Here is a 22,393-nt window from a genome sequence, read left to right as displayed (position 1 = left end):
AAACTAAAAAATGTTGCTGTTTTGGGTCACCGTTGGATATCAAGTGCGCTGCTTATCAAATACCGATGACGATGCTGTTTTCTGGTGCCAAGCCAGCTAGAACCTCTTTGTCACACTATCCGACCAGAATTTTGCTGCTGAGGTCATTTCAGGTCAAGTTAGGTCAAGGTCAATTATATGTGTTTGTATGTCTGTGTGTGTCTGTGTGTATACTGATGTGTGCACCGATTGTTTTTGGGTCCATATTACATGAAATCATGATCTGAGAAGCTTTTACCAAAAATGCAGTCAAAAAACTTCACAAAAAGTAAATTCAGCTTGCCTAAAACGCAATTATCTTAGATGACCTAGGTTGACCTTGACCCTGACCTTGACCCCTGTACATCGTCGAACAACATGTTTCATGATAGGTGGGAGGTAAGACTGGCAAAAAAGGCCGAAATCAGGGTGTCAAAAGCTCACAAGGCCCATGGCAAACGCAAGATGTTGAGAATTGGCCATTTGGGTCATGACATGACCTGAAAAACAAGGTCATATCTCCGAAACCAAAAATCACAGAAACTTGAAATTTTCAGTGGACATCAAGAAAGGATGGACGAGCAGCTATACGAAAAATCAGCCTTCTACCTCTAAAAATGTTGAGTGCAGAGCAGAAAGACTGCCTGGGGGGGGGGTGGCAACCACCCCCCCCCCCATGTGCGGGCGAGGGTTAAGTGCACCAAAATTGAGTGGGAACTCTTGTAACGGTAATTGTGAAACACCGTGTAATTCGACGCGTCTCGACGAGAGGAACACGATGCTGCCAAAAGTAATGTCATGGCTGTCTTGAGTCAAAAGTTATTGACGAAAAACCATTTTCGTGAAAACTGCTATTTTTACAGTTTTTGCCCTCTGGAGGCTAAACCGCTTTGATACTCAGAAAGGTCTGTAAAAGGGCTATCGAATGCGCTTTTCCGCGGCGCTGTAGCTCTATTGGTTCCCGAGTTAGCCGTTGGCAGTTTCCAAAATTGTTGAAATGGCCTACATTTGACCTTTGATGACCTCTGGCCACCTGACCTTTGACCTGACCCAAAAATGAGTTAAGTGTTTTCCTCCTTATTTTTGACGCTCTTTCGAATGCCGCTTATCGCGTGTCGCTACGTGGCCCAGGAACCGAGTTAGACGGGGGGGGGGGTGTTCAGACCCCCCCCCCCCGGCCCGGCGCGGAAGTCGCAGAGCAACGGCCCGGCGCGGGTTAAAACATCAGAAAACAACCGTTTGTTGTAGTATATTGTGGCGAAGTGGCAGGAGAAAGGCAGCAGACCACTCTGACTTTGGGGCGCACTGGCATGGCTCGAGGACGATAGAATAGACGGGAGACTGCGGCCGCCAAGCGCATCACCTAGGCATGTACACACAAAGTGTTAAGGAAATGCAGCGAAATATGGTTCGGCGGGGGTTTCACTGGCAGCTCATAGCCGGACCAGGAGCGCGCCGCAGCGAGCATCCCTGCCGCAGCCACACGCAGTACCGGTCGCCACCCGACCGCCGCGCCTAACAGCCGACACTGCGGCCGACGCGCCAACAGCACATCACAGCTCCGCCGCTCCACACTCAACGATTACCAAAAATGTTAGGCAGAAAACAGTCATGAAGTCAGAAAACAAAACACCACTGCGGTTGAAAGTCCAACCATATGAGGTCGTGATCGATGACGAGAAAAAATGCAGCGTTTCAGCGCAGCTTAACGACCTTTCCATGCGGCGAATGAGCGCTCGCCACGTAGTGTGATCTGTGCGTGCGCGCACCAGCTGACCCGCCCTGACGCGGGGTCATTCTTCGCTCTGTGTCGGCACGCGACGGAAGCGCTTCCCGTCCGCCTCCCCGCCGCCTCCATGTCTTATGTATTGTTTTCATGAATGATGTGTTTTTTAGCAGTGCACGTTGCAATGTCGGCGTTGTACCTCACCCAAAGCCGGTTGGAGAGAAATACAACACCCTTTTACTCTACACCGTCTTTGCAAGCGCAAAAGAACTGCATGGAAAAAAACAATACGGTAATGGAAAATCATAATTAAGCACGTTTCACATGGAATTATCTTTCTACATATGAAAACATCCAAGACAAGACAATCAAGAGATAAGCGGCCGGCAGCAGACAGCACAGAGCATTTTTATAGCCACGACTGGTGCCGTGGTCCTAGGCAAAAGTGCACCAGGACACGGGATCAGCGGACCGGTCCGGCTGCTCAGTACAGCGGCGAGAATGGTCACCGCGCGCTGGCCTTGCTTTCAAACTGCATTAGGAGTATGATCGGTACATCGGGCGGTCGACGAACAGTAGATATATGGGTGGATGGGGCGGCCACGAGCGCAGCGCTCCTGCATCGCCGTCCGACGACGCTACACGAACGGGCTGGTTTTCAGATGTTGCGCTGGCACCAGTTCCCGAGAGCGGCTGCAACAGAAGGCCGGTGACGTGTCAGTGGTCGGAGCACACCGACCCGCCGTGCTCACACACTCGGCGTGGTGGGGGCACCGGGCACACAGCAGCGACCACGGACAAGACTGGGGCTGATTGTAACAGTGTTTGTATTTTATCAGCATTCAGCTGGTACAAATGGGTGCGGTTATTTTTTCACATCTTAGTTTGCTATTTTGGCGCGATTTTGACAATTTCTGGCGCATTCCACTATTTACTTTAGCGGCCATAGGGCAATGGTTTACTAACGGGAGATGTGATGAATTGCAGCAGCAATACTTGGAATATAAAGAAGAAGTGAAGCAATTATGGTACCTATTATTTTTTTATAATGACAGAAGGACCGTGGAAGGAAAAACATTTTGTGCAGCATGTGAAAACTAAGAAATAGAATGAAAGAAGGGCTGCTCCTTGTCAAACCAGCCACCTCCCGAAAACAAGCCACCTCCAGCTACCCGAAACCAGCCACCTCATCATCATAGCATGGTAATGATAGTTAAAGTTTATGTTAAAAAAGAATAGGAGGAACTGCTGCAAAGGTGATGCCTCAAAGCCGTTAAGTCAAGTCAGGCATGCTCTTGCAAACTGAACGTTCAAGTTACGAGACCCCATACCGCTCCAGTGGCTGGTGCTTAGATTGTGCAATTTCAATTTGAGATACTTTGTTTATTTTTGTGGCATAAAATCTAGGAAGTTTTGTGCAAGTCTGGTGATGACTGATGATTCAAATAAGTGATTAGTTGAGTGGGTACATGGTACAAGTGTTTTTTTCTGTAGAAGAAATCTTTAATATTATTTTTACTTTGCTTACATGCTGTCATTATCATACTTGCCTCTATTGAGCTGGGTATTTCATTATATATTGAACTACCAAATTTATATTTGAAAAGTAAATATGTAATCAACTTGAGCATTAGGCTGCATGGCAGTAGTCGAGCTTGTAAAATACCTAAATGTTTTGCTCAGAAATTGTTTGCTTTATTGGTTTCTTGAGTTTCACCAGATAAAGATGCAAGGTTGGATTTGGTGTTAGTTATCCATATTAACGTGCACTGTTTGTGACAAGATTATGGAAATTGTAACCTCAATATGGTTTCATATGAAATTTCATGCTGTCAAAACTATGAGATGTTGCCTTGAGTTTGGAATCAGGCAAACATGGATTGAAGCTGTTTTTTTTTTTTTAATCTGTTTCTTAGTAACTTTCACCTCATAATTCACCTCACAAGTCACGGTCACGGCCATGGATATCACAGAAGATTTTGCTGAACTGCCAAAGAGAATCCTGTGCGAGGAAATGTTTTGGATGATTTGGCTTAACCCTCGCCCGCACATGGGGGGGGGGGGTGGTTGCCACCCCCCCCCCCAGGTAGTCTTTCTGCTCTGCACTCAACATTTTTAGAGCTAGACGGCTGATTTTTCGTATAGCTGCTCCTCTATCCTTTCTTAATGTCCACTGAAAATTTCAAGTTTCTGTGATTTTTGGTTTCGGAGATATGACCTTGTTTTTCAGGTCATGTCATGACCCAAATGGTCAATTCTCAACATCTTGCGTTTGCCATGGGCCTTGTGAGCTTTTGACACCTTGATTTCGACCTTTTTTGCCAGTCTTACCTCCCACCTATCATCGAACATGATGTTCGACGATGTACAGGTGTCAAGGTCAGGGTCAAGGTCAACCTAGGTCATCTAAGATAATTGCGTTTTAGGCAAGCTGAAGTTACTTTTTTGTGAAGTTTTTTGACTGCATTTTTGGTAAAAGCTTCTCAGATCATGATTTCATGTAATATGGACACAAAAACAACCGGTGCACACATCAGCATACACACAGACACACACAGACATACAAACACATATAATTGACCTTGACCTAACTTGACCTGAAATGACCTCAGCAGCAAAAATCTGGTCGGGTAGTGTGACAAAGAGGTTCTAGCAGGCTTGGCACCAGAAAACAGCATCGTCATCGGTATATGATAAGCAGCGCACTTGATATCCAACGGTGACCCAAAACAGCAACATTTTTTAGTTTGACCTGACCTGGAAGGTCAATGACTGACCTGAGAAGGTAAAACTGGATATCGTTGGATTCGTCTCTTCCCAAAGAATCTTTTTGGTCTTTACCGCTAAGCTCTATCTCCAACAGGAACGAAATGGCGCGGGGGTGGTGGCAGCCACCCCCCCCCCCATGTGCGTTCTAGGATGGGAAAATGGCATGTGCGGGCGAGGGTTAACAGCATAAATTTTATTTTCCCAGTTGCATTGGAGCTCTGCTGGAGTTTGCTGATGACACGATGCTGAAGGGCTGAAGCTGGCAGCTGTGGCAGGAGTCCAGTGTCCACCAGCTCAAGATCCGACGCTTCGCCGCCGTGCGGCACTCCGCGAAGACGGGGACGGCGGTCATGATTGAAGACACCGCATTTCCCGCCTGGACTGTCCAGTGTCCGGTCGGAGACTGGTAATCCCTCCGGTGAGCCGCACACCGTGGAGCTACTGCACCGCGCGTGTCCACCCGCAGCGCAGTGCCTGCAACGGTGCCGCGAGTGCGACATCTGCGTGCATATGACGCAGTGCGACTGTCACGACTCGCGGATCAGTGTTAACTGTCAGTGTGATAGTGCGGCTCGCGCTCGTTTTAGCGAGGTGCTCTGTTGTATATAACCGCCTTGATGGAGATCTATGTGCTGCCGCTTGAGTTTCAATGTACAGTTTTATACATCAAACTAGCGTAAATGGCTGTCAGAGGTCAATTTGAAGCGCAATTAGTACCCATTACCCAGCTGGGTTGAGCGAGTCATGTGACTAGTCCCGATGAACGTACTGTTTCGATGTCGTCAGTCGTAGACTTTTGTAAACCATTCATTTCTGAGCTCTGTGTTGTGTTGTTCGGGATCGCAGTTGTTTGAGCAGTTTGCTTTATGCGTCGTACGCTGACAGAACGCTGGTCGTACACGAGTCATGTGTTTCCTTTCGCCCCTAACGGGTTACTGCGGTACCTATGCAGTTGGAATGTGTTTCGAGAGTCGAGACACTTACTGGTCGCACTTGGTTGTGAAAATGACACTAATTGGTCGCACTTGGTTTCAAGCTGTGCTTGAAAATTGTGCAATTTTATTTGCATTTTGCAATGCAATTTTATTGCCGTTATCGTATTGGTAGATAGTGTCAGAAGTTGGCCATTTGATGCGTTGTCAGAAGCTGTTGCCTTAGTACTGACAAATTGATGGGCCGCGTTTGTGTTACTGTTAAGAAACGGATCTCAATATAAGGTGATTAAGAGGTAAGGTGATTTCACCTGAATGCATTCGTTCAGACTTTTCATCTCATGGGGATGCATCTCTTGGTAATCAAAACTTAGGTTTGGCAAATTCCAAACCCTAAGTCACTACAACTGTGGATATAAATAAGCTGGTTATTGACGGCCAAGCTCTGGCCAATCTGAGGTTCAGACCTATCATCAAGTTCATGAGGCAGCTGCGGTTGGGCGGCTCACGGGCTCCACTGCATAGGCTCAGACAGGTACTCTACAAAATGTCTTCTGTGTTCTTAGGTTCAGATCTATCGATATGTGCATGCTTCTGATTCGATTGATAACTGTAAACGGGCGCTGGAAGTGAAAGGTTTGCTTGATATACGAAAGGTGCATTGCAAGAAAGCACATTATTTCAGAAATACATTTTCATTTTATCTTGAGCGTTTTTGGAATGGGCCGGATGAATTCGTCACCAAACCGGTAAATTCGATGACTGGATTGGGCGGCGTAGGATCTGCTGGTCATCTGACTATGGGTTGATTAGGGCCTAGTTGGGGGGTTCGTTGTGGGGTTCAAATGTATAGCAATACGTTAGTTTTGACCTAGTTTGAGCTTCATTCATTAAGTAGGAACAAGACGATGCTTCTTTTGAACATCGTCACTAAACGAGCCGCCCTCGTTTTGACATTGTTTTTCGTTATTATTGCTACTAGGTACTTTGTTATCACACACAGCATTAACGAGGACCTGCTTCCAAAACAAGGCAGAAACGCTCCAGCTATTTTTGGGACGTGGTAAAAACTAACCGACACCTGGTAACTGTCATCTGACGAACACAAAACAAGCCAGGGGCTCGCAGCGTGTGTCAAAAGTAGGATGCAAAACTAGTCTGTACCCCCGACATTTAGCGTTGAGAATCATTTGACGAGGGGCTAGTCAATATTTTTTACAGTGTAGTCTAGAAGGGCGCCATTGGTTTCAGAGGGTTGCCATCGATCTTAAGATGGGGCAGCTGTAACCTTCGTTTAGATGGGCGTGATCTTCAGAAGCGCGCCGGACGCTCTGGAGGGGCGTCATTGGGCTTGAATTGACTTAAGTCATTGACTTAAGTCTCAAGCGGGACGACTTCAGTCTCAAGGGGGTGGGGCGCTAGTGGCTCTTGAGGGCGCTATTGATCTCGGATAGGGCGACTGTGATCTTGAGAAGAATGCGGGTGCTTTAGAGGGGCGCCAGTGGTTTCAGGGCGCGCCATCGATCTTGGATGGGTCGATTGGGGCAGCTGTGAACTTCAGAGGGGCGCCATCAAGCTTTACTGGGGCGACTGTTCCGTTCAGGTGGGTGCCAGCGGCTCTTCAGGGGCGCCATCGACCCCGGGGTTCGGAATATTCTGGTTTCCGGAGGGGCGCCCCTCAACATTTGGGGGCTCCGGGCTCAGGTCGTATTTGGGGGTGCCCTGGAGAACATTTAGGTGTCCAGGCACCCCCAAAGAGATATTGAGTTCGATCCCTGCCTGCACATCACTTTTTAATTCATGTTCTCTCTGTAAAACGGCATTAGCCTAGTCGGCGATAATTGGGGCGCCATTTGGGCGTCTGGGCGGAAAGGGGGGGCCATGGCCCCCATGCCCCCCCTCTATACGCCACTGGTAGGAGTAGCGATGGGCTCTAGGATTGCTCCCCCACTAGCCACAGTGTTTATGAATGCTGTAGAATCCCTGATCCTATCCTGACTTGATCCTGACAGCCAGTGACCTACATGCGTTATACTTATATCGATGATGTTCTAGGCATTTGGACCCATGGGGCAGACAGGCTTGACGAGTATTTCCAGTTGATGAATGACTTCCACCCAGCGCTAAAATTCACCATCGAAAGAACTGACAGGACACCAAATAGAAGCATACCCTACCTAGACACCATCATCACAGTACAAGAAGACGGCACCTACAGCGCAGAGTTATACATCAAACCTATGGCTGCACCTATCATCATTCACTTCACTTCAGCACACCCAATGCAATGCAAACGATCAGTACTCCACTCACAACTCTTGCGGGCTAAACGGCTAGGTTCAGACAGACAGGCAAAAGAGCGAGGAATGAAGGTCGTAGAGACACTTTTCAGACACAAACTCATACGGAGAACTAAGCACAAGATCATGCACCACACACAGAAGGGTCACAAACATAACACCACTGGACGCAACAAAAATGACACGACCTACATATCGCTCCCGTACATTGACGAAACACTAGCGCGCCGAGTGAACGGTGCGGTGCGCTCGTCTGGTCTGAAGGCACAGGTCGCATAGGTCAGCGGGAAAACGTTGTCCAAGCATATGATACGGTCAGAGCGCTATTGCATAAAACTTACGACACCGTGACCAGATATTTTACGAATTGTCTTAGAATCGTACTTATTCTACGCCAATCTGTTTCACAAAGGTCTTGAAAATAGCACGGAGAGCAAGGAATTTACTCCAGCACGTGACGTAACTTTTGGGGGTTTCTGTTGCATAAAACCTACGATTTACGAAAAAGTAGTTCGCCGAAGCGCGCAGAAAATGTCGCAGATGCACGAAATGTGTAGAAATCGTAAAATATTCTACGGAGGGGGTGGGCTCCGTAGATTTTAGCCAAATGTCGGCTATTGCAGCTGTTTGACGCCGAATTCCAAGTTTTTTAGTCCTTATACAGCTATGAATGCGCATGAAGGTAACTCCTTTACACACTGATGCTTTCTCATCCTCAAACAATTTATAGAAAGACTGCAACCGCATCTCTCATTTCTCAATCCGTTAGGCGGCACGGGCGGACATCGATAGCAGCGCCTCTATCGGTCACTAGGGAAAGCTGGGCTGTAGGCGACGATATACCAGCTGAGTTGTCACACGTTGAATAGGTTTATAGACATCAGTCTTGTGAAAAAGTTGAACTTTTGCCTTCAATATTTCTACAGGCAATTTTAGAAGTGTCTTCACATTGATTACAAAACCGTTTAGATTACTGTATTAACTTCAAGCCTTCTCTATAGTTCTTGATGATGCGGGAACTATTTCTAATTAGTGTTTCTAGCTTAGTAAAAGAACATATTGTGCAAACGACGATAAAAGCATAAATGGAAGATTTTAAACGCAATTTTCTCTAACAATTAATGGTAAATTCTCTACACATCAAGGAAAAGGTGCATGCTAACTGATAATTTAAAGTTCTTGGGGCCAGTTGTTTTCTTCTTTTCTTACGTCGCCCCAATGGCCGCGAATACACTTGTGATAACACCTATCGCAATGCAATAGCATGAGATAAGCATGGTCGTATCTGACAATCGTACTACAACGCACTGTAGGCCGGCAAGCCCGAAAAAGCGCTAGAAATTCCCCCAAACTGACTGTCCGCAATATGAACAAAATAGGTATCATTTAATCCCAAATTGATCGAAGAATACGATTCCGATGCCAGTTTTTCCCTAAGGTCAAAATTGAGGTCGTCAGTTGTCACCAAACACAAGACAATTTAGGCTCTCTAGTGGCCACCACATTTACCGATTTCCATGATGATCTTTAGTGGTAATTTATTAGCTGACCAATCGTCGTTTTGAACGAAATTTCCTGTCAGACTAGTTCAGGGCACTGTTGTTCACTGTGCCAACATCATTCTTACATATTGCATCGCTTTTCTGCAAGATAAGCTAGCTTTTTGCAAGCAGCTGCAAGACGTAAAAAAAAAATCATATCTAATTTTTTAATTAGACTTTTATAAAAATGTGATTTCGAGCAGCTAAAAATGAACGTTTTATACTAGCCTCTGATTACTCATCTTTCGTTCCATATAGGTGCTTTGCTGCTTTTCCCTGCTACTTTTCGAGATATGCGCCAGTAAACCACGCGATGTAGGGGCAATTGTCACCTCGCCGCTCTACTGAAGGCCCGGCGCTCTTTAAAGCTCTGGAAGTTGTGAAAAACAAACGCGTATAATCTGAATAAAATATATGTCCCTGAGCTCAGAATTGAGTAACGCACAGAATGCTGTCAAAATTTTTGGGCCAAACTAAAAAATTCAGTCATTATTAACCCCCAAACACAAGTCAGTGATAATCAACAACAACTTGCTCTTTAGTTAGACTTCTTGAGAAATGTTATTTCGAGCCGCTAAAAATGACCATGCCATACAAACCACTAATCATCTTTCTGTCATGCCTTACTCGCAATTTTTCCTAATGCCTGCTACTCTTCGAGGTCACGTGACCTCACCATTAAAAGTAAATGGGGAAATAATGAAACTGTTGTTTTTGCACATGGAATGATCTCAAACTATCTCAAGCACACGGAATCGTGATTTCATGCACTCCTTGCAAGATCCGATGCTTTACTTTTGTATTTTTGACCTTCCGTGACGTCATTTATGACGTCACTAAGGTCATAGGAGTTTCTCGTCAATAACTCATGATCAAATTGAGCCAGCGACTCGGGAAAGCCACCAATGGACTCAGAAAGACCTCCCGAATCGAATGATATGCAATACGACTTCCTTCGATTAAGTTCGTGGCCTGATGGGCTCTGACCTGACCTTGACTCGAGGTCAACACCTTAAGTTGACCTCACCCGGACAAAAAGTATACCATTCGACGCGCCTGAGCCAGGCGAACACGATGGTGCCAAAATCGCTGCTCTGCGGCCATTTTTTGCGAAATTATTTACCAAAAACCAAACCCTACCTTGGGCTTTTTGACTTCACCTCAGAGGTAATCGGTTGACCTGGGACCTTAAAATCGGGTATCAATCGTTCCGTCTTGAAACGGCGCACACGCTTGTTTTTTCCGCGAGGCTCTAGCTCCATTAGAGGCGAAACGAAGAAAAGGGGTCGTACCAACCCTCCCCCCTCGGCTGGCCGAGGGGGTGGGGGTCCGACAATAGGTCCGGCGAGGGTTAAGCAGTCCCACTTCGTTTTTAGTATGTTTGCTTGTCACTGAGATCAACAACTCAATCACAGATAATTTCTAGCACTTTTCCGGGCCCCCGGCCCAGTGTGCAACGGTGGCGACTGACGTTAAAGCACCGCTCGTAGCTCGTTTGAGGAACCGCAGACGCATTAGTCATCAAACAATCAGCCGTGTCGGTGTTTATTTGTGGTTCCCAAACTCCGTTGACGATTTTAGTGAACATCCAAACACACTCGCCTCAGATTCTAGTAGGTACGTATGAACATACATATTCAGAGAACGTCTGTGCACCAATACGGCCGCGATTCAAGTTGAGCTAGAGATCTACGTAAACTTCATCATCATCACCATCATCATCAACCAGTTTATTAAACATTTTGTAAGTCATTGCTTTTTAACATGCTGCAGACAGACGCATAAGCGATTCGCTTAAATTGCAGCGTCGTGTCTGAAATCAAACTAATTAAATAAATATACACGAAACAAAAGAAACATCAGTAGATAGACAGGAAACATAATGACTGTAACCGCCGCCACGGTACAGTTAAATAATAAGACGGATGGAATAAGCACCACTAGTCGCCTCCCCGGAGGCGGAACCGCCCGTACGTAAAGATGTTCAACTGAATCGTTTTGTTTCGAAGAGGAAATTTTGAAAGTGAAGTACCACTTCACGACCACTGGCACTGCTTAGGTTCATACCATGAAGTAATATACCTATTTGCTTTTTGGGTGCTAATCTGTGAAAATTGATTTGCAATGTTTCTGACAATCGGTCAAACATTCTTGTCATCTGATGATCGTAGATGGGGCTGTTAAGTGCAAAGTGTTTTATGTTTTCATTGTTATATCCACATGAGCATTCCGGTGAGGGTACTTTTTGACAAATATGTTGATGAGCATTGAGTTGTGTCATTTCCATTCTCAATCTAGCATGAAATATGTTACCTAACTAGTTTGGAGCCGAAATTGCAATACGGGGAAGTGTCGGGCTCCCCCAGCTGCTGGCGAAGTTGCTTCTTGAAGTGCTTGTGGGTGAGTTGCTTTGTGGTGTGTGAAAGTTCGTTCCATTGCCTGGTTGTGTTGTCACTTGTAGGAATGAATGACTTTTTGTATGCCGTTGTGCGATTGGCTACGGTGGTGTGTTTGTTCGCATTTCTTAGGTGTCTGTTTGTGTCTTGTGAACGGGTGTTTGGCATTAAAGCTCTTATGTATTGTGGTTGGTGTTCTGTGGTGTTGAGTTGATGGTAGAATGAGAGTCTGTGGATTTTTCGTCGCGTGTGTAGTCTTTCCCATCCTAGCTCTGGCATGAGTTTATTTGTCGATGTTCTGAAGAGGCCCCCTGTGACAAGTCGTGCAGCTCTGTTTTGTAATGTCTCGAGTCGTGTTGCGTCTTGCAAGGGTGCACACAAGGGGGGGGGGGCACACGGGCCCGTGCCCCCCCCATTCGAGTTGGGGGGCCAACTCGAAGGATTAGGGGCTCAAGCCTCAATTAGGCCTCTAATCGTCGGAAATTTCAACGGCCCTGAGAAGGCCTCAAAGGGCCCTCAGATGGCGTCACAGGGTCCTCAGATGGCCTCAAAGATCCCTCAGATGGCTTCAAAGGGCCCTCAGATGGCCTCAAGGGGCCCTCAGATGGCCTCAAAGGGCCCTCAGATGGGCTTAAGGGGCCCTCAGATATCCTCAAAGGGCCCTCAGCTGACCGTCAAATGGAACTCAGAAGGTCTTAACCCTATTCCTGGCGGGGGGGGGGCCTCAGGAGCCCCCCCCTGAGGTTTTTTGGTTATATCTCCCAAACGCGTTGAGCTAGGAAGCTCAAATTTTCTGACTTTTCCTAAAAGGCTTCTACGCAACATGTCTGAAAATTTTGAGTTGATCTGACCTCAGGTCAGGTCACCAGAGGCGGTTTGGTGACGCTACCTCAGAAAAGTTTGCAATCACGCCAGAGCTAGAGTTTTTGACCGATCAATTTCTTCTCTTCAGGGTTTAGTTAGGGTACCAGTATGTGCAATTTGTATATCTCGGAATTTTGATATCGGTGACCTAAGGTCAGGTCAATTTCGCGACCTCCCCATTATAAGTCAATGGGGGAAAAATCAACTCCCTGTTTTTACCACTAAAACGGGTCGGAATGGCCCCATATACCATACATGACTTCATATACGATCAACCTTCACTACCTTGAGGTCTGTTTTGCTGTTGGGCAGCTGTGAGGTCATGTGACGTCATCAAAGGTCACCAAAGGTTTTTGGCCAATAACTCCGTACAGGAACAAGATACAGACGCGTGGATGGTCTCATTGTGTTCAGCTCGTCAAGACGCATCGAATGATATGCATGATGACCTCGAGGTCACGTGACCTGAGGTCAACGTTTGACCTTGACCTTTCGAGGTCAACATATATATCATTCGATGCGGATTGACGAGAGGATCACGATGATGCCCTTAGTTTGTTCCTATCTTGACTAATTCGAAAGTTATTCGAGAAAAACTCTCTCCATATCTAGTGCCGCCATTTTGACTTTTTCGACCCCTGTGACGTCATCTTTGACCTGACCTGAAAATAACCTTTGTAAAAATTGTAGATCTTGGCCGTGCGTATCCGATGCCGTTTACCGCTTGTCGCTATCTTGCTTCGTTCTCGAGATCTCAGGGGGGGCCGAATCGGCCCCCCCCCCCCGCCAGTTTCTTGTCCCGGCGGAGCCCGCCAGGAATAGGGTTAAAGGGCGTCAAAGGGCCCTGAGCCTGCGTCAGAGGGCCCCCAGCTGATGTTAACTCAGAGGGCCATCAGCTGGTGTCAGAGGGCCCTCAGCTGGCGCCAAATGGCCATCAGAAGGCCTCAAACGGTCCTCAGCTGGAGTCAAACGATCCTTAGATGGCGTCACAGCCGGCCCTTAAAAGGCCTCAAAGGGCCGTTAGAAGGCATCAAAGGGCCGCCAGATGGCCCCAAAAGGCCCTCAGCTGACGTCAAACGGACCTCAGGAGGCCTCAAAGGCGTCATAGGGCCCTGAGCTAGCGTCAGAGGGCCCCCAGCTGATGTCAGAGGGCCCTGAGCGGGCGACAAGCGGCCCTCCGAATACCTTAAAGGACCCTTAGCTGGTGTCAGAGGGCCCTCAGCTGGCGTCAAATGGCCATCAGAAGTCCCCAAATGGTCCTCAGCTGGTGTCCTACGGTCCTCAGCTGGCGTCAGGCGGCCCTCAAAATGTCTCAAAGGCCCCTCGATTGCTCGAAGGACCCTTAGGAGGCCTCAAAGGAAACCATAGTGACGTTAAACAGCCCTCAAAAGGCCTGAAAGGGCCCTCAGGTGGTGTCAAAGGGCTCGCACCTGATAACAATAACGGCCTTGTCCAAAATGGATTTTAGAGACCTTGCCGGTCCCTGGTTATCTGAGGGACTCTTGCAGTTACCTGAGAAGTGAGGGGCCCTGGTTATTTAGGGGTTCCTGGTTACTTGAGGGGCCCCTGGTTATCAGAGGGTCCCCTGGTCACCTGGTGGGCCCCTGATCAGTTGAAAGCCTCTGGTCATCTGAGCGGCCCTGATTACCTACCTTAAGGTCCCTGATCACTTGGATTCAGTGGCATAGCCAGGGAGCGAGGGTGCACGTGCCCGTTCTCGAGTTTAGGGTTCCTTCGAACCCGAGGGACCCTGTGGCGCCAATTGGTGGCAGAGGGTCCACGCTGGCCGCGCTTAAACTCGTAAGGACACCAGAGGGCTTGTGAGAGCACGTTATGGGCTCCTATGTAGCCACACTTATATATCTCCATAAAGGCCCAATATGCCGGTTTCTGAAAGACCTTGCCGGCCAATGAGGGATCACCTGCAATTGCTCCACATCCGTGTGTGATAACCCACGGCCCGTAACAGTGTTTCTGAAGGCCCCACAACGGCACCTGCGAGGCCCATCACGCCATCTCTAAGGGTCCCACACCAGCGCTTCTGAGGGCCTACATCGGCGGCTCTGAAAGTCCCCACACCGGCGCCTCTCGCGGGCCACGTACCAGTGACTCTGAGGGCGTTTCACCAGCCTCTGAGTGTCCTTGCCGGCCTATGAAGGACCACTTTCCACTTTCAGGCCACTTTTCAGGGCCATAAACACGTCAATGATGATGAACCAGTGTCTCTGAGCCCTAAGAACCCGCAACGGCGCCTGTAAAACCCCCACACCAGCGCATCTGACGGCCTTTTGGTTCTAGACAAAATTTGCGCAACCTCCCGACGATCAAAATCAGATACCAGGACACGTGCCTGACGCCCAGCACTGAGGTCAAAAATATTGGTGTGGTCTTCGACCAGCAGCTGTCATGGGACGCGCACGTGAGGGCTGTCTCGCGTAGGTGCTGCGGTATCCTCGCAACACTATCCCACCTCCGCCACTTCCTTCCTCCTGACACCCTTCCCGAGATAGTCACCGCCCTGGCCGTCTCGCAACCATCCAGAAGCTGCTAAACTTTGCGGCTCGCGTGATCGCGGGCAAACGAAAGTTTGACCGCGTGTCAGCTGTGCCGGCGAGACAGGCTGGGGTGGCTCGACTCGTCTCAACTCTTCCAATACCAATCCCTCTGCCTCCTTGACAAAGTCCTCTCCTCTAGCCAGCCCAAATGCATCGCCCGTCAGGTCTGCCTCAACCGGGACCATCATGGCCATGTCCGGCACACCAGACAGGACGATCTCCAGCACGTGCCACCCATCCGTTCGGAGGCGGGCCGGCGACGGTTCGTATACCGCTCGCCCCACCTCATGAACGATCTGCCCATGTCGGTGCGGAACCTGCGAGGTCCGCGGTTCAGGCGAGCCCTGAAGGCCCACCTACTCTCGAGACGAGACACGTGATGAACGCGTTTTTGATCATGATGCCGTGCAGGTGGTGTTTTTTTATCCTGAGCTATATGCATATTTTAGGTTGTGTAACTGTTGGGTAAGCCAAGAAAATGAAATAAATAAAAAACAAATATTTAGAGTTACACTGGTTCTATTAACGGTAGGCTCAAAAAAAAAAAATACAAAATCCCCGAAACGCCTCACATACAGTGTTCCACATAAATTTAAATTTCCGTACATCGCTCGCGTGAATTACTTGCCGCAGTCTTCCGCTTATTAGATACACATATAAATGACAAAATAAAACCATTTTCAACATTCTCCCCATCCGAAAAGCAGCCTGCTTTTCGCTTATCCATCGTCGTCGTCCGCTTCCTCTGGCTGTCCGGCGGCTTCCGGTTGGCTTAATGTTGGCTGAGAGAGCGCCTCTAAGAGGAAGCTGGGTCCGTTCCACCAATCCTTACTGACACTCAACTTCATGAGTGTGATGCCTCGAGTTCCCAGATCAGCCGGATTGCGGACACCTTCAATGTACTGCCACTGGTCCACCGATGATAACTGACATATCTCACGCACTCGATTTGCCACAAACGGTTTCTCTGGCTTGGTCTGGCGAATCCAATATAAAACGTCCATTGAGTCGGTCCAGTAAACTACACAGGGCGCTTCCAAGCCAACTGCTGAGCAGACAAATTTCATGAGTCGCGCACCAATCAGCGCGGCCATCAGCTCTAAGCGGGGAATTGTGAGAGTCGGTGAGAGCGGGGCGAGTCGACTTTTGGCTATGACCAGTATGGACTCCCCATCATGGCAGCAGTAAACAGTGGCACAATATGCCTTGATTGAGGCGTCGCAGAAAACATGAAATCGGACGTCAGTGCTCGTCATGAAATCTGCAATGGCGCGTGGGAACCACATTTTCCAGCTGGGTGGATGGCTCCACCAAGCATTTACTGCCGTTTGTATGTCACTGGACAAGCGATCGTCCCATGACGTGGATTTGGCCTCATGCCATGTGGACTGAAATAAAATTTTGCCTCGTATGATCCAGGGAGAAAGAACGCCCAAAGGATCAAACACCTTGGAAATAACTGAGATAAGCCCACGTCTGGTAGAAGGTGTGGTGACATCCGGGACAGTGACAGCTAATTTGTCACTGGAGGTGTCCCAGAGCATTCCAAGCACTTTGGAAGGTTCGGCGTTATCCCTGGTCCTGTGAATCTTGTGAAGTTTCATACCGGCTCGCTCGATAACTGCAATAACTGCATTCAAAACATTCATGTTTTTGTCGGCCTCTTCTTCCGAGCTGAAACTCAAGCACAAATCATCCATATAGAGTGCCCTTTTGACTGCTTGTAACAGCATTTGGTCATTCTTGAGGTTTTGTTCTAAGTGATATGAAAGGGTTTTTAAGAGTAAAAATGGAGAACAGGCGAGACCAAAAGGAACTCTTCGGAATCGAAGACAGTTCCCGTTCCACAGGAACTGCAGATACTGTTGATCTTCTTTTCGTACACAAATCTGATGGAAAGCCGACTTAATATCCGCCTGACAACCTATGGGACCTGTCCGGAACTGAGTAACTACTGCTGGCAAGCGGTGAAGTAAGTTCTCGCCAGCATCAAAATATTCGTTGAGACTCTTGCCGGAACCGTCGGCTGCGGAGCCGTCGAAAACGATTCGTGACTTTCCGTTGCGATAAATGCCTCTATGCGGTAGAAAGAACACTGAGTTCGTCTCTGTGACGGCGTCCACAACTTCAACAACTCGGTTATCGATAAGCTGTTTTATCTCGTTATCATAATCGGTGAGTGCTTGGTGGCTCATTTTCTGCATGGTGCGTCTAGTTCGCATGTCAGTCGCGCGTAAGTTGGAGACCGGCCGCTCATCCGCTTTCCATAGCAGGGGCATTTCATATCTATTTTCAGATGAGTTCCAGACTGGTACAATATCACAGCTTGTCGTTCGCACTTCTTTGTCTGTTATGCCAATCGTGTCCAAGGTCCACATGTTTTCCAATGACTGGATGTGATACGTATGTAAGGGGACTAAACGACACGCGTCAGAAGCGCTCCCATGCAAGGTATATCCGAAGAGCGTCTTGACAGCACAGAGCCGTTTTGATAATTTGACAGTGTCGTCTCGAAGAACCACATCATACATTTGGTCGCCGCCAATCAGCATGTCAATGGAAGCTCCGCTAAAATCATCGGCAAGCTCAAAATTTGCAAGTTCTGTGAACAGATCAGGACTACATGGCACGCGCATCGGTGCGCATAACGTATCGGACTTCCAAAAGTCCAAACAACATGACTCAGATGAATGCCGACTTTTCAGATGTAATCTGACCCTTTCATGAATTCTAGCCTCTTCTTCTCTTTCTTTAAATCCAACGCAGGCGAATATTCCCTGTGCCATGGCTGATACCCCGAGGGCGTCTGCAAGGGATGATTTGACGAAGGACGAATCGGAACCGCCATCAATCAGAGCCCGTGCCTTTTGAGTACCCGCGGGGCCGGCGACTTCGATGAGCGCTGTCATCATGAAACAACTTCCATTAGTAGCGGCGTTATAGTGGTGGTGCACTGGCTCCTTGTTGAGACCACCTGTATCATGATGATCGCTAGTAACCGGCGAAGTAAGTGGCGGATTTTGGAATGACGTCTGCTGGGGCTGGTCAGAATTCAACTGTGGGTTATCAGAAGAAGGTGCTGCCGTCGTCCTACTCTGAGGGCGGCTACTATCGTGAGAAAGTTCAGTGTCGTGCAAGCTTGAATGGTGTGGAGCACCACATCGAGGACACGGAGTGCTCTTGCAGGACCGGTACTGGTGCGGGCCCAGGCACTGAAAACATAAACCGGCGTAACGCACAGCTGCCCAACGCTCTTGTACTGACATATTCTGGTATGCGTAACACCGCGATAGACCGTGTTTATACCGCCCACAGGCAACACACGTCCATGTTGAGCCATTGGATGGGCGTGTGCTCACGCGGAGGGTGCTGGCGGCTGTTGGCTGCTGTCTGGGTGGTAGAATTCGTGAGGGACCAGCAAAGGACCGGATAGGGGATGCGGCATCTTCTCTGAGCGCGATTTCCCGCTCAAGATATTTAAAGGTAGACTGCCACCTTTTTTTCACAAAACGGTTTTCACTAGAGCTGAGCCACCTATGTCCCAGACTGAAGTCGGTTTTCCGAAATTCGAACCCGTTTGCGAGAAATCGGAGACCAAAGTTCAGTTTGATGCCATTTTTTTAGTCCAAGAAAACCGACATCTCTACTGTTTATCGATAACTTTGAAACATGAATTTTCTTATCTTTTGGTAAATATATGTCAAAACTTTGATTGTTTCGAGATCAGAGAAGAATTTTGGAGTGTCAAAATAAAAGTTAAACTTATATATTCAGTAGTTCATTTTTCCAAAAAAGTGTGGGAAATGGGGTTTAACATGGGCCAGACCCATTCCAAATGAGCCATGATTTTTTAAATGTTTTACGAACTTAAATGCAAAATAAATTAAACATGGCCAATTTCTTATGAAATCATATATTAGTAAATCATAAAATACCTTACTTTTTCAAATAAAATGTAATAATCTTATGACCTTGAAGTCTAGTGATGTGTAAACATTGTCGCTAGACATTAACCGATTGATAATTGTATGATAATCGACAATTTTTTTCGCGATTCACGTGATGATACTTTGTCAGGTGAATTCTAAAATTTTGTTTTGTCCAGGGAATAAATCATAGGCCGATCTGAGAAAACTTTTTGAAGGTGGCAGTCTTCCTTTAAGTAAACTCGGCAGATCCCCTGTGGTCTCATGAACGTTACGAGCCCAACCCAGCCTCCATGCATCTGGCAACTTCGATTTGATGACCGGCGTGATGATTGAAGATAGCGAATAAGATGGGATGCCAAGGCTCTCCAAGCTGCGTATGCAGGCTGCGATTTTATCCACTAATGAGCGCAATGCTTTCAAGTTATGATCGTCTGCTACAGCCGGAATGTCCATGATTTGGCCTATGATAACCTCCCGTCGCTTATCGGTCTGGTTGTATCGCTCATTAAGTATTGATCTTGCCAAAATATATCCCTCTGCGGTGTTATATAATACTGAACGAGGCCGGTGTAAATAAATTTTCAAGACCGAGGTCCTTACTGGATTTTTGAACGAGGCCGAAGGCCGAGTTCAAAAATCAGTAAGGACTGAGGTCTTGAAAATTTATCACCGGCCGAGTTTGGTATGTATTTTACTGTATGCCAACGATAAATTTATTTTCTGGACCGAAGCTCTTAGCCGACTTAGGAACGAGACCATCCCAAAATGTTGGCTTAAGTGCATTCTGGTAATGCATTTTTGACCGTGGTCAATTTGCTTACACCAGTTATTACCACACCCCTCTGGCTAATGTATTTGAATAGGCCAGGCATACAGTAAATGGAACACCTTCTACAGCTTGGGATGCCGCCCCACCAAGGTGTGCCTTCAAAATAACGAACTTTTGGACGTCGCTATATCTGATATTACTGTGGACGAAGGAGTTGAAAATTTCATTAAACTCCGCCCAAGCCATCAAGTCTCCGTTGAATTTCGGTATTGTAATGTGGCTTACCGTTGGCTCCACCGTCATGCTCGCCACTCGCTCGAGACGGTTCGTGGTGGTCGGCATCGCTTCGAGTCGTTTTAACAGTCGATTTCCTTTGAAAAGCTGCTCTGTTAATAACTCTAGGTGTTTTGAGTCGTCATAGACTTCGAAACTGTCCAGTTCATCTTGAACCTTATTCATTTCCCGAATAAGATTTTCGCCATTAAATATCAGAAAAGCTAAATCATCTTCATCGGTGTGCTCGAGAAGTCTAGCTTCTTCGATCGACTTCGCGATTTTTGTCGCTTTTGTTCTTAATGATGTTCTATTTCTTAATAGCTGATCCATGTTTTTATATTTAAAGGTTAAACCCTCTGATAGCGATCTCAAACCATTGCGGCCCGGAGGACCAAAAATGTTAGGTAAGCCAAGAAAATGAAATAAATAAAAACAAATATTTAGAGTTACAGTGGTTCTATTAACGGTAGGCTCCAAAAAAATACAAAATCCCCGAAACGCCTCACATACAGTGTTCCACATAAATTTAAATTTCCGTACATCGCTCGCGTGAATTACTTGCCGCGGTCTTCTGCTTATTAGATACACATATATGATATAAATGACAAAATAAAACCATTTTCAACAGTAACATCGTGAGTGTGTATTTTACCCTGCATGTTATGATCCGATTTTATTGACGTGAAGGCCATAATAGCCACTTGTCTTGTGAATGGCTTTTTAATAAACTACTACTTCTACCTTTCATTAGCACTTCTGAGCGCACCACACACTGGCGACTCTGAGGAGCCCGCTCGCTCGTAAAATACTGTGCATATAAGGTACACTCCTCCGGCAAAAATGATATTTTACTTGCCAATTTTCCACATTTTCTCAGGCAAAGGCCGTTTTAAAGAGACCCGACTGCCAGTGAGACCGGACCCACCGTGCCCCCTCCCATCGAAAGGTTCTGGATACGTCCCTGCCTGGGCTGACCCTGGGCCCCGGGTGACTCGCGGGCTCCTTCAAGAGCAGGTGACCCCTTCTTGGGCGAAATCATGGGTACGTGTTTGACGTACGGCCCTCCAGGTATTAAGTGGTTGGTTGCCATCATCACAATAATCGATCTGCATTGATGAATACGTCTAATGGCTGTTGAAAACCATTGCCGAAGTGTGTGCACGAACCCTCTTGTCATTTCTATTGAGTCATTTTACAGGAGTGTCTCTGTCATTCAAAGTTATTGCACCAAAAGCACATAGGCTAACCAACCACTCTTTTGCTGGAGGGCCGTACAGTCTGTCTTAAACGTGCCGCGCCGCACCGCCCACCGCCGCACCGCCGGAAGCTTTGGAGACGCCGCGCCCCGCCGGGCCTGCCTCACCTCCAATCGAGGCCACCAGGGACAGCGACACTCTGCCGCTCTCCGACGTCGACTCCACGCTGTCCGACGCAGACACCCCCAAATCTGACCCCGAGTCCGGGCCAGACTCGCCTGCCCCGCCACGCCATAAGCGGCGGAGAGGAGACGCCCGACATCGTCGCAAGACCAGCTCGCCGCCCAGTCCGGGGCCGACGGTGGATTTTCTTCGCGCAAGCAAGGCATCATTAAAGTCCACCCAACCGCCGCCACCGTCTTAAGCTGCCCACGGTCGCCCCAGATACTCTTCGCCGCCTCCGCAACCGCACAAAGGTTGTGGACATCAACGACCTACTACACCCGCGCCCATTTGGAGGTCGCGGCGGGACTGCACCAGCCCAGTCCTGCACATCTACGGCCGACTACCTGCGCGGGCTCGTCATCCTGGTCGCCTACCGCTCCTACTTTTTCCCGGCGATGGCCGTGCAATGGGCCATGTACGCGGTGTGGCTGCACGGTCACGCAGCCGGCCTCACCCTGTCGGCACTGAGGGAGCTGGACGGCCAGGGACGGACGCACCTAGCACAGTACCCGCAGGACTACCACAGCCCGGCAGAGCTCACCGAATGCGTGCAAGGGTTCCTGGCGTCCCGCCGCTCGCTCTCAGGCGTTCCGCTCGGTCCCGACACCGCCGGCCGCCGTCCGGCGCCGCGCCCCGGCCTCCCCGAGCCGTGCTTCCGCTGGAATAACGGCCGGTGCTCTGCCGGCGCCTCATGTCGACGCCCCCACACATGCACCGGCTGCGGCGGCCCGCACCCAGCCCACGCCTGCCCCTCAGCCCAGGGAAACGCCCCGCGGGTGTTCAGCTAGGGAGAGCTGGAACACACGCAAAAGGAGCTGGCGGAGGTCGAGGCCGCATTACGCCAAATCTATCGAGGGTACCGCCCTCAGCTCAGCTCAAGCAAATCACACCATCATG

The 22,393-nt window shown here is 48.3% G+C and overlaps 2 protein-coding genes across 4 annotated transcripts in view; both read right to left on the bottom strand.

Annotated features, from left to right (window-relative positions):
• Positions 1 to 1,249: 1,249 nt before the first annotated feature.
• The window catches only part of LOC122383748 (dedicator of cytokinesis protein 7-like), a 649,924-nt gene continuing 628,780 nt past the window's right edge, over positions 1,250 to 22,393 (bottom strand). For all 3 annotated transcript variants that reach the window (XR_006256886.1, XR_006256885.1, XM_043370493.1), the window contains one exon: positions 1,250 to 2,437. Coding sequence is in view for 1 of the 3 variants with exons in the window: in XM_043370493.1 (XP_043226428.1) it covers positions 2,383 to 2,437 (55 nt within the window). In the remaining 2 variants the exon portion in view is untranslated. The remainder of the gene's footprint in view (positions 2,438 to 22,393) is intronic.
• On the bottom strand, positions 15,446 to 17,996 carry LOC122383771. Its single transcript, XM_043370524.1, has 2 exons — positions 15,967 to 17,996; positions 15,446 to 15,919 (listed from the first exon to the last, which is right to left on the bottom strand). The coding sequence occupies exons 1-2, from the start codon at positions 17,885 to 17,887 to the stop codon at positions 15,636 to 15,638; spliced, it is 2,205 nt and encodes a 734-aa protein (XP_043226459.1). The 5' UTR covers positions 17,888 to 17,996; the 3' UTR covers positions 15,446 to 15,635.

Source organism: Amphibalanus amphitrite, unplaced genomic scaffold, assembly GCF_019059575.1.
Source record: "Amphibalanus amphitrite isolate SeventyFive unplaced genomic scaffold, NRLGWU_Aamphi_draft 000013F_arrow, whole genome shotgun sequence".
Lineage (NCBI taxonomy): Eukaryota > Metazoa > Arthropoda > Thecostraca > Balanomorpha > Balanidae > Amphibalanus > Amphibalanus amphitrite.
The sequence above is the reverse complement of the archived record's forward strand: the minus strand, read 5'-3'. Positions and strand labels throughout refer to the sequence as shown.

Coding starts and splice junctions, on each gene's coding strand:
- LOC122383771 (XM_043370524.1), bottom strand. CDS start 17,887: ATGGCACAGGGAATATTCGCCTGCGTTGGATTTAAAGAAAGAGAAGAA. Junction 15,920..15,966: donor CAATCCGGCTGATCTGGGAA/CTCGAGGCATCA, acceptor AAGGATTGGTGG/AACGGACCCAGCTTCCTCTT.